Source organism: Salmo salar, chromosome ssa25, assembly GCF_905237065.1.
Source record: "Salmo salar chromosome ssa25, Ssal_v3.1, whole genome shotgun sequence".
Lineage (NCBI taxonomy): Eukaryota > Metazoa > Chordata > Actinopteri > Salmoniformes > Salmonidae > Salmo > Salmo salar.
In genome coordinates, this window is record NC_059466.1 from 28,332,306 (window position 1) to 28,345,438 (window position 13,133).

Genomic DNA, 13,133 nt, shown 5'->3' on the forward strand with positions numbered 1-13,133 from the left:
CAACAACCACCTGAACCACTGCCTGTTCATCCCACTACCATCCAGAAGGTGAGGTCAGTACAGGTGGATCAAAGCTGGGACCGAGAGACTGAAAGACAGCTTCTATCTCAAGGCCATCAGACAGTTAAACAGCCATCACTAACACAGAGAGGCAGCTGCCTACATACAGACTCGAATCATTGGCCACTTTAATAAATGGATCACTAGTCACTTTAAATAATGCAACTTTAATGTTTACATATCTTACATTGCTAATCTCATATGTATATACTGTATTTTATACCATCTATTGCATCTTGCCTATGCTGCTCGGTCATCGCTCATCCATATATTTATATGTACATATTCTTATTCTTTCCCTTTAGATTTGTGTGTATTAGGTAGTTGTTGTGGATTTGTTAGATTACTTGTTAGATATTACTGCACTGTCAGAACTAGAGGTCGACCGATTAATCGGAATTGTCGATTAATTAGGGCCGATTTCGAGTTTCCATAACAATCGGTAAATCGGTATTTATGGCCACCGATTTGCAGATTGTGTAAAAAAAAAAAAAAAATAAAATAAAAATTATTTAACTAGGCAAGTCAGATTAAGAACACATTCTTATTTTCAATGACGGCCTAGGAATGGGGGTTAACTGCCTTGTTCAGGGGGGATTCGGGTATTCGTTTGTACAACCTTCTGGTTACCAGTCCAACGCTCTAACCACCTGCCTTACATTGCACTCCACGAGGAGCCTGCATGGCAGGCTGACTACCTGTTACGCGAGGGCAGCAAGAAGCCAAGGTAAGTCGCTAGCTAGCATTAAACTTATCTTATAAAAAACTATCAATCTTAACATAATCACCAATTAACTACACACGGTTGATGATATTACTAGTTTATCTAACGAGTCCTACGTTGCATATAATCGATGCGGTGCCTGTTAATTTCTCATCGAATCACAGCCTACTTCGACAAACGGGTGATGATGTAACAAGCGCATTTGCGAAAAAAACACTGTCGTTGCACCAATGTACCTAACCATAAACATCAATGCTTTTCTTTAAAATCAATACACAAGTATATATTTTTAAACCTGCATATTTAGTTAATATTGCCTGCTAACATGAAACTGTGTCACTGCTCTTGCGTTCATTGCCTGGCTCGTTGCGAACAAATTTGCCAGAATTTTACGTAATTATGACATACCATTGAAGGTTGTGCAATGTAACAGAAATATTTAGACTTAGGGATGCCACCCGTTAGATAATATACGGAACGGTTTCGTATTTCACTGAAAGACAAAAACGTTTTGTTTTCAGATAGTTTCCGGATTCGACCATATTAATGACCTAAGGCTCGTATTTCTGTGTGTTTATTATATTATAATTAAGTCTGATTTGATAGAGCAGTCTGAGCGGTGGTAGGCACCAGCAGGCTCGTAAGCACTCATTCAAACAGCACTTTCGTGCGTTTTGCCAGCAGCTCTTCGCAATGCATTGCGCTGTTTATGACTTCAAGCCTGTCAACTCCCAAGATTAGGCTGGTGTAACCGATGTGAAATGGCTAGCTAGTTAGCAGGGTGCGCTAATAGCGTTTCAAACGTCACTCGCTCTGAGACTTGGAGTAGTTGTTCCCCTTGCTCTGCATGGGTAACGCTGCTTCGAGGGTGGCTGTTGTCGATGTGTTCCTGGTTCGAGCCCAGGTAGGAGCGAGGAGAGGGACGGAAGCTATACTGTTACACTGGCAATACTAAAGTGCTTATAAGAACATCCAATAGTCAAAGGTATATGAAATACAAATCGTATAGAGAGAAATAGTCCTATAATTCCTATAATAACTACAACCTAAAAATTCTTGCCTGGGAATATTGAAGACTCATGTTAAAAGGAACCACCAGCTTTCATATGTTCTCATGTTCTGAGCAAGGCACTTAAACGTTAGCTTTCTTACATGGCACATATTGCACTTTTACTTTCTTCTCCAACACTTTGTTTTTGCATTATTTAAACCAAATTAAACATGTTTCATTATTTATTTGAGGCTAAATTGATTATATTTATGTATTATATTAAAAAAAAGTGTTCATTCAGTATTGTTGTAATTGTCATTATTACAAATAAATAACAAAAATCGGCCGATTAATCGCTATCGGCTTTTTTTGGTCCTCCAATAATCGGTATTGGCGGTGAAAAATCATAATCGGCCGACCTCTAGTCAGAACTAGAAGAACAAGCATTTCACTACACTTGCATTAACATCTGCTAACCATGTGTATGTGACCAATAAAATTTGTTTTGACCTGATTAGGGATGGTGCCAGGTTTCCTCCAGACGTGATGCTTGGCATTCAGGCCAAATAGTTCAATCTTGGTTTCATCAGAACAGACAATCTTGTTTCTCATAGAGTCTTTAGGTGACTTTTGGCAAACTCCAAGTGGGCTGTCATGTGCGTTTTACTGAAGAGTGGCTTCCGTCTGGCCACTCTACCATAAAGGCCTGATTGGTGGGGTGCTGCAGAGATGATTGTCCTTCTGGAAGGTTTTCCCATCTCCACAGAGGAACTCTAGAGCTCTGTCAGTGACCATCAGGTTCTTGGTCACTCCCCCGACCAAGGTCCTTCCCCCCCGATTGCTCAGTTTGGCTGGGTGGCCAGCTCTAGGAAGAGTCTTGGTGGTTCCCAACATCTTCCATTTAAGAATGATGAGGCCACTGTGTTCTTGGGGACCTTCAATGCTGCAGAAATGTTTTGGTACCGTTCCCCAGATCTGTGCCTCGACACAATCCTGTCTCGGATCTCTACAGACAATTCCTTGACCTCTTGGCTTGGTTTTGCCTCTGAATTGCACTGTCAACTGTGGGACCTTATATAGACAGGTGTGCGTGTTTCAAAATAATTTCCCATCAATAGAATTTACCACAGGTGGACTCCAATCAAGTTGTAACAGCATATCAAGGATGATCAATGGAAACAGGATCCACCTGAGCTCAATTTCGAGTCTCATAGCAAAGGGGCTGAATACGTATGTAAATATGGTAGTTTTAATTTTTTAATAGGATAAAAAAAAAATCAAATGTAGAATAGGGCTGTAAAGTAACAACATGTGGAAAAAGTCAAGGGATCTTAATACTTTCCGAAGGCACTGCATGCAGTTAAGATTTCCCTTCACTGGAACTAAGGGGTCTAGCCCGAACCATGAAAAACAGTCCCAGACCATTATTCCTCTTCCACCAAACTCTAATGTCGACACTATGCATTGGGGCAGGTAGCGTTGTCCTGGCATCCGCCAAACTCAGATTTGTCCGTTGGACTGCCAGATGGCGACGCGTGATTCATCACTCCAGAGAACACGTTTCCACTGCTCCAGAGTCCAATGGCGGCGAGCTTTATACCACTCCAGCCGATGCTTGGCATTGCGCATGGTGATCTTAGGCTTGTGTGCGGCTGCTCGGCCATGGAAACCCCTTTAATGAAGCTCTTGACGAACAGTTCTTGTGCTGACGTTGCTTCCAGAGGCAGTTTGGAAATCGGTATTGAGTGTTAAAACCAAGGACAGACGATTTTTACGCGCTTCAGCATTCGGCGGTCCCGTTCTGTGAGCTTGTGTGGCCTACCACTTCGCGGCTGAGCCAATGTTGCTGCTAGACGTTGCCACGTCACAATAACAGCACTTAGTTTACCGGGGCAGCTCTAGCAAGGCAGAATTATGACGAACTGAAAATAAAGATGTACAGTGTATTCGGAAAGTATTCAGACCCCTGCCTTTTCCCACATTTTAGCCTTATTCTAAAATTGATTAAATACATTACAATTTTAATTAATCTTAAACACAATAACCCAGAATAACAAAGTAAAAACTGTTTTATTTTTAATATTTACAAACGTATAATTTTTTTTTTTTAAATACCATATTTACTTAAGTTTTCAGACCCGGAGCAAACTTGCTCCAGAGCGCTCACAACCTCAGACTGGGGCAAAGGTTCACCTTCCAACAGTACAACGACCCTAAGCACACAGCCAAGACAAAGCAGGAGTGGCTTCGGAACAGGTCTCTGAATGTCCTTGAGTGGCCCAGCCACAGCCCAGACTTGAATCCGAGAGACCTCTGGAGACCTCTGGAGAGACCTGAAAATAGGTGTCCAGCGACGCTCCCCATCCAACCTGACCGAACTTGAGAGGATCTGCAGAGAAGAATGGGAGAAACTCCCCAAATACAGGTGTGCCAAGCATGTAGCATCATACACAAGAAGACTCAATGCTGTAATCACTGTCAAAGGTGCTTCAACAAAGTACAGAGTAAAAGGTCTGAATACTTTATGTAAATGTGATATCAGTTTTTTCTTTTTTATAAATGATCAAAAAAATCTAAACCTGTTTTTGCTTTGTCATTATGGGGTATTGTGTGTAGATTGATGGAAAAACACCTTTGGGATGAATTGGAACCCCAACTGCGGGCCTGAATGCTCGCGGATGAATGGAAGCAAGTCCCAGCAGCAATGTTCCAACATCTAGAGGAAAGCCTTCCCAGAAGAGTGGAGGCTGTTATAGCAGCAAAGTGGGGACCATCTCCATATTAATGTCCATGATTTTGAAATTTGACAAGCAGGTGTCCACATACTTTTGGTCATGTAGTGCAACTACACCTGCATAGGCTATAGCCTACTTTATTTAATTGAGACCAACACACCTGATCTCTAATGTCTGGCTACTGAACTTGGAGCAGCAAGAATGATGACAGCTACAATTGCTACTTTTGCATATAGGATATAGCCTACCTTTTTAGGAGGACGATTTTCCAGCAGAGACAAATACATGAGTAATCAATACGTATTGAAAATGAAAAGGCACAATGCTCGCTCACCATAGCAGCCAAACCTATGAGTGCGTTGTGTCTTTTCCTTTTAAATTATGACAGTTTCTGATTGCACCTCGACTCATGTTGGTTGAGCAGCCTCCACTTCTTTTCATTATCAATATTTATTTACACACTGTAGTAAATTACAATCATATTTATGTTAACTGCCACGCGATTCTCCGCCTATGTAGGCAGTGTACTATTTTTTAATGAGACCACACATACTAGGAGAGGAAAGGTGGGCTACTGAAGTTAAAGCAGCAAATTCTGTGTGTGAATAATGAAGTATGTGTTTTAATACAATAGTTAGGCTCAGGCTGACGCATACAAAGCAGAAAAATGACAGTTGTATAATAATCTGCGGGACAACAAAAATATTTTAATCGCAAAGTCATCTGTCTGACTGCTCCCGCCGCCCGCAGCATGAAAAATGCAGATAGCGCCACGATTATCTCTGTCGGGACACGCAGGTCCCGCGGGATGCCCTAACTGTAACCTCCAATTCCAAGACCGTAAATCCCGTGGCGGTTCTCAACTCAAAACTACCTCTAGAGTGGGTGTGTCCAGACATTTGACTGGTACTGTATATATCCACACAGATATATTTGAAAAATATATTTCGCTTTATTATTATTTTCCGCTAACCCTACCACCCCTCCCCTAATTGAAGTAAACTAATGAACAACACTTAGGCTTCTACTTCCAGCTTATACACACACTATATACATTTTAAGGACACAATCTATATTACAATTGTTATATTTTGTTTGTTTTTTGTCTTGTCCTTCCTCTAACGTCAACCTCTCCCGTCTATTTCTGATGTCCATCCAGTATGATTTCGATTTGCCATATATTTTTCAACTGTGTTGCTTTACAAAAGTCCTGAACCTTTCTATTCTCATTGTTTTTGAATTACAATCTGTGGAAACTAACAGAATTCCTCTTTAGGTAACTGGTTCCCTAAATATTCTGTGATTCAGCTAAATAAACAAACGATTGTTTCCAAACACAACCCAGACATGACTCAGCTGCGACAAAACATCCGAGTCTCTTCGTGACCCATCTGGAAAACACTTCCTTAGGTATCAAAACTCACTTACAGGAAAGACATGGCAGGTAATATGGTTTAATGGCTCTAAACTCACCTTCAGGTAGGACACAGAGCAGGTTCCTGCGGACGTTGAGTTCTCGGAGGGCCTTGAGTCGGCCGATGTGACGGGGCAGAGCAGTGATCTCATTACAGCTCACATCCTGTAGGGGGCACAACACACTGAGTTAACTCACACACGCACTAACGCTTTACTGGTGGGTGTGCAGGATTTTGTTCCAGCCCTGCTCAAACACACCTGATTCATCTAATCATGGTCCTGATGAACTGCAGATAAGACAATCAGGTGTGTTAGAGAAGGGCTGGTCTGCTCACCCAGTAACTCTCCAGGAGGAAAGTTAGTCGCCCCTTGTGTACAAGAGCTATGGTAAGGACTAGGGGTTTGTATGGCTCATAACACGTCCATATTAAATGCTCCCTATCCCACTGTTCTTCCCTGTCTCCTCACATGGAGTCAGACAATGTCTCTCCTCTCCTTCCCTGCTCTAGCTGCATGAGGGCCGGTTCCATTAATTTCACCCCTCAGTGGAGAACAGAACAGTTACATAAGGCCTGGCTAGGAGCTCACACAGGAAACTAAGAGCTGAGTCAGAGACTGGCACACACACAAGAGAGAGAGAAAGAAAGAGCGAAAGAAAGATCATCTCTTACCAGCTCCATGAGGTTCCTGAGCTGTCCGATGGCCTCAGGTATACACACCAGCTTGTTGTTGCTGGCAATGAGGACTCGTAGGGGTAACCCACACAGGGAGGCTGGCAGAGCACACAGCTGGTTCCGACTGTGAACACAAACACAGAGGTATTATATTACACACCAGCAGAGAGATGCAGATCAAAGAGTGATACATAGGATGTCCAGAGTGTCTACAATCTAGACCTGACGACGATCCACTTGGATGGAAACTTCAATAAAAATGTGTGATGGACCTTGTGTCATGTACTCTAATATGCATGAATATGACCCCATACCAACTGAACCCATTTCCTTAAAGGGGAATATCATCCTGGCTCTGCCATGGCCTATACTCATTACTATATTAACAACATTACGTTTTTATCATAAACATCACAATTATCCAAACCACAAGCTAGAACCAGCACATTTTCATTTCACTGGTAGAATCAGGAAGTGCATACGGAAAGTATTCAGAAATCGAGATTTTTTTCCCCCACATTGTTACTTTACAGCCTTATTGTAAAATTGATTCAATTGTTCCCCCCCCCTCATCAATCTACACAAAATATCCCATGACAACGCAAAAACAGGTTTTTGGACATTTTTGCAAATGCATTAAAAATAAAACAATGAAATATCACATTTACATAAGTATTCAGACCCTTTACTCAGTACTTTGTTGAAGTACCTTTGACAGCGATTACAGCCTCGAGTCTTCTTGGTTATGATCCTGATTCAGATGACCATCCTACCCATGCTAGATTACGGAGACAATTTATACATCGGCAGGTAAGGGTGCTCTTGAGCGGCTAGATGTTCTTTAACATTCGGCCATCAGATTTGCCACCATGCTCCTTATAAGACACATCACTGCACTCTATACTCCTCTGTAAACTGGTTCTCTGTATACCCGTCACAAGACCCACTGGTTGATGCTTATTTATAAAACCCTCTCCAGGTCTCTCCAGAGAAGTTCGGTCGGGTTCAAGTCCGGGATCTGGCTGGGCCACTCAAGGACATCCAGAGACTTGTCCCGAAGCCACTCATGCATTGTCTTGGCTGTGTGCTTAGAGTCGTTGTCCTGTTGGGAGGTGAACCTTCGCCCCAGTCTGAGGTCCTGAGAACTCTGGAGCAGGTTTTCATTAAGGATCTCTGTACTTTGCTCTGCTAATCTTTCCCTCAATCCTGACAATTCTCCCAGTCCCTGATGCTGAAAAACATCCCCCACAGCATGATGCTGCCACCACCATGTTTCACCGTAGGGATGGTGCCAGGTTTCCTCCAGACGTGACACGTGGCATTCAGGCTAAATAGTTCAATCTTGGTTTCATCAGACTAGTGAACCTTGTTTCTCATGGTCAGAGTCCTTTAGGTGACTTTAGGCAAACTCCAAGCAGGCTGTCATGTGCCTTTTACTGAAGAGTGGCTTCTGTCTGGCCACTCTACCATAAAGGCCTAATTAGTAGAGTGCTGCAGAGATGGTTGTCTTTCTGGAAGGTTCTCCCATCTCCACAGAGGAACTCTGGAGCTCCGTCAGAGTGACCATCAGGTTCTTGGTCACCTCCCTGACCAAGGCCCTTCTACCCTGATTGCTCAGTTTGGCCGGGCGGCCAGCATTAGGAAGAGTCTTGATGGTTCCAAACTTCTTCCATTTAAGAATGATTGAGCCCACTGTGTTCTTGGGTACCTTCAATGCTGCAGAAAGGTTTTGGTACCCTTACCCAAATCTGTGCCGATACAATCTTGTCTCAGAGCTCTACGGACAATTCTTCTGACCTCGTGGCTTGGTTTTTGCACTGACATGCACAGTCAACTGTGGGACCTTTATATAGACAGGTGCGTGCTTTTTTAAATCATGTCCAAATAAATGAGTTTACCACAGGTGGACTCCAATCAAGTTGTAGAAACATCAAGGATGATCAATGGAAACAGGATGCACCTGAGCTCAATTCCGAGTCTCATAGCAAAGGATCTGAATACTTATGTAAAAATATTTGTATTTTATTTGTAATACGTTTGCAAAAAAATCTAAAAAAACAAGTTTTTGCTATGTCATTATGGGGTATTGTGTGTTGATTAAATTTGGATTTTCTATTTATTTCATCCATTTTAGAATAAGGCTTTATCGGAACAAAATGTGGATAAAGTTATGGGGTGTCAATCATTTTCGAATTCGCTGTACATGGTTATACCCAACAGGAGACAGACCTCGTTTATTTTCTTATGTAAACAAAAGCTTTTTGAATCATTTTAAACCAATGAAGATTAAGAGGGTAAAGGCAAAGCACACTATCTGCATTCTAAGAATGTAATGCCATATTCCAGGGATGGGCAACTGGTGGCCCCCCTTTTGTATGCCCGCGGACCAATTCTGTTGCTTTTTTTTGGGGGGGGGACTCAGTTGGGGTTTCAACCTACTGTTGAGAGTTAGAATAACAGAAAACACAAGGTGCAATTTTGAAATTTGTCAGAAAAACATTAAGTTAGCCGCTAGACTATGTATCAAGACGTGTAGTAAGCATGGTCGAATTAATTGATAACCAGTTATCAACATAAAAACTGCAAACATCCACCCTATTGCAACATTTGTAGAATAGCAGGATATTAGCTGCAAAACGTATTTTGTCTTCGCTGTCACAAGGGGGGCCCGCTAAAATGTTTAACTTTAATGTTTAAGGTGGGGGGGGGGTCTGGATGTGGGTACACAGACCCACGAGCCACTGCAGCCACTCATGAGGAGTTTGTGGCTCCCACCCCATCAAAGTTGCTCATCCCTGACATATTCATATTAACAGTACATGTAGATGGCTCAGTGTGTGTGATTGCTTGTGTGTAATGTGCTGTACTGTTTTCATGATACCAGAAATGGTTAGGTACAAGGTATAGTATCACGATAAATAATACCAAAACAATAACACAGCAAAAAAATAAAGCATATTAGCCAGTCACAGAATGACACGTGATCCAGACAGAAACTGCTCTGTTAAATCGTGGGGCATCTTATGAGTTCAATATCATTAGAAGAAATGTTTTACGTCAACATCCATGTTGCATTAATGAATCAATTCTACAATCAATTTGACTCTTGTTTTTACCAATCCAACTGGGGATCCCCAGTGGCGCAGCAGTCTAAGGCACTGCATCTCAGTGCTAGAGGAGTCACTACTAGGGTTGGAAAGGGAAGGAAACTTTCCGGTAAATTTTCCACGGGAAGTTAAGTTCGGGAATATGGGGAATTCTGCTTAAATTCATCAAATAAGTGAGCTTATAACAGTGAACCTTTTTTTGTGGGATACACATAAGGCAATTCTAGGTCTTGTGGCATATTTTGGTTAAACTAGCCCCAATTCAATTGAATTGCAACCCTCTGCATGCACAGTGCACTCTTCCATCACATGTACAGCTGATTCTCAAGCTCTTACACACTAATGAGATGCTATTGAGCCCACACTACTACACTGTCTGAGAATGGGATGAATATATTTTATATGACATACATTATTTTTTGTTAACTAGTAAATAGTAGCATACAGCAGTGTGCTTAAATAATTTCTAAATTGTTAACAATTTCTGCTAGTTAGTTTTTTCTACCATGTGGGTTTTAGCTTGCTTGAGCCTGCTAACTGAGGAGTGTTAATTCACCTGTTTCCATACATGTTTTATTTTAAAACATTTATCTTACAAAGGAGTTGTTTAATCTAACTGCTTAACTATTGATCTGTACATGGAATTGTATTATATTTTTTTTTTTACTAATGTTTACTTACAACAAGCAACCTCTGACAAAAGTCCCTCTACTTCTATTCGAGGTGAAAATGATGAATCAGACACCTTATCGATAGCAACAGCTCATGGTCCTCCTGGAATCAGACGTTTTTTTGACTCAATGGAGGGACGTAGTCAAAGAAATGCTAATGAATGTCTTGCTCGAGCTGTGTACGCAACTGGTTCACCTCTGATGCTCACAGGCAATGTGTATTGGAAGAGATTTCTGAATGTTCTTCGCCCAGCATAATTAACTAAATCATCTCCAGCCCTCAACCAGTATTCTACAAGAGCACAGACACAAGGGACAACAGACACACCGGTCTCTACATTGCAGATGAGCTGAAGGCAGTCATCAATGACCTTGGACCACAGAACGTATTTGCACTGGTGAGAGACAATGCTGCAAACATGAAGGCTGCTTGGTCTAAAGTGGAGGAGTCCTACCCTCACGTCACACCCATTGGCTGTGCTGCTCATACACTGATTCTGCTCCTCAAGGACATCATGGCACTGAAGACAATGGATACACTCTACAAGAGAGCCAAGGAAATGGTTAGGTATGTGAAGGGCCATCAAGTTATAGCAGCAATCTACCTCACCAAGCAAAGTGAGAAGAATAAGAGCATCACATTGAAGCTGCCCAGCAACATGTTTGACAGTCTCCTGGAGGGGAAGGAGTCTCTCCAAGGAATGGCCATAACACAGTCTGCTGATATGGACAGCCTCATCAAGAGGATCATCCTGGATGTATTTTTGGGAGAGAGTGGTAACTCTATAACCTATAGCAGTAGCCATTGCACGGATTGAAGGAGACAATGTCATTCTGTCTGATGTTCAGACTCTGCTTGCAGATGTAAGAGAAGAAATCCATACTGCCCTGCCCACTTCACTGGTGCTCCAAGCAGAGGAAACTGCAGTTCTGAAATACATCAAAAAGCATGAAGACTTCTGCCTGAAGCCCATACACGCCGCAGCGTACATGTTGGACACCAAGTATGCTGGCAAGAGCATCCTGTCTGGTGCAGAGCTCAACAAGGCCTTATGGTGTCATCACTACCATATCTCGCCACCTTGGCCTGGATGAGGGCAAGGTTCTTGGCAGTCTGGTGAAGTACACTTCCAAGCAAGGGCTTTGGGATGGAGATGCAATATGGCAGTCGTACCAACATATCTCATCAGCCACCTGGTGGATGGGACTTTGTGGATCTGAGACTCTTTCCCCTGTTGCCTCCATCATCCTCCAAATCTCACCAACATCAGCCGCCTCAGAGCGCAACTGGTCCTTGTTTGGGAACACACACACCAAAGCACGCAACAGGCTGACCAATACAATGGTTGAAAAAATTGGTGGCCATCCAGGCAAATTCTAGGATTTTTGAGCCTGACAACGAGCCATCCTCAACAAGGTTGGAAAGTGACAGTGAAGATGAGGCCTCAGAGTCTGATGTTCAAGAGATGGACATTGAGGAGGTCCAGGGAGAACAAATGGAAGCCTGAGAGGAAGACAACCAAAGCTTTAGTTTCTAGACTATCATTTTACAGAAAACGTTTTTGGAAGATGCGATGGATTATTGGGGATCATTCAATATTCCCTTTCTTTTGTTGTTCAGTGAAATCATCCCATGTGAAGAGTCAACTCATTTAATTAAAGTTCAATTCATAACTAAATCGTTTTTTTCTATTGGAAAGATTTAATAATTTGCAATTTGTCTATGATCAGGTAAAAGGTTTATGTTTGTCTCCATATGATATGGTAAATATATCCAATGCAAAAAACATCTACATGTAAATGGTATTAATATTAATTTGCATATATTTCCATTATTTCCCATATATTCCTGTTAATTCCCACAGAAAGTTTCCACCTCTGAATATTCCCCAAAATGTGCAACCCTAGTCACTACAGACCCTTGTTTGATTCCAGGCCGTATCACAACCGGCCGTGATTGGGAGTCCCACAGGGCGGCGCACAATTGGCCCAGCGTCGTCCGGGTTAGGTTTTAGCCTGGGTAGGCCGTCATTATAAATAAGAATTTGAGGGAAGTACCGAAAATAACAGAAATTCTAGTACTGAAACGTTTTTCATGTTCTAGCATCGAAAAAAGTACAGCAGTTTCAGTATACCGTGCAACACTACTGTACAAAACTACTCATTAGCTTTCCCATAAACACTTTCGTACTTGTGCAAAACATAAAACACACAGTTCCAATCTAGTTCAGTTCAGTCCAGCACGACAGCTCAAAACCCCTCATAAAAACAGGATGTTGGTGTTCCTCCCTGGTTTACATGAACAGTTAAACAAAATGCTCGAAAACAATCCAAAGCCTTTCCAAAACAGATCAGAACTCTTCCAAAACAGTTTGAACCTCATAAAAACAGACTTCTGGGGTTGTCTCCGGCTTACAGCTGCAGTTAGCCAGCACGCAGCAGGATGTCTGTGGCAGAGCAAGTGAGAGGCCTTAATATGTAGACAGACAGAGAGACTGGAACAGAGCCTTTAACAGAGATCATTTAGAGATATTTAACAGACAAAGAGGTTGGTAGAGAGGCTGCCAGCATGAGCAGAGCTGATTACAGATGACCCAGAGAAAACAAGCTCTCCACAACAACAACAAAAGGCAAAATAATATCCTGGAAATGACCCATTGGTACACACACATGCACACAGACAGGAAAGCCTCTTGTTCTGGAGTGTGTGCAAAGACTTTGATTACACTTCCCTGAGTTACTGGTTATTTTGTGC

At 42.2% G+C, this 13,133-nt stretch overlaps 1 protein-coding gene across 6 annotated transcripts in view; it reads right to left on the bottom strand.

Moving 5' to 3' along the window:
• The window catches only part of LOC106586495 (leucine-rich repeat and calponin homology domain-containing protein 1), a 100,328-nt gene that overhangs the window by 37,472 nt on the left and 49,723 nt on the right, over positions 1-13,133 (bottom strand). For all 6 annotated transcript variants that reach the window (XM_014173867.2, XM_014173865.2, XM_014173866.2 and 3 more), the window contains exons 3-4: positions 6,598-6,724; positions 5,984-6,089 (exon numbers count right to left, since the gene is read on the bottom strand). In XM_014173867.2, the coding sequence (XP_014029342.2) occupies positions 5,984-6,089; positions 6,598-6,724 (233 nt within the window). The remainder of the gene's footprint in view (positions 1-5,983; positions 6,090-6,597; positions 6,725-13,133) is intronic.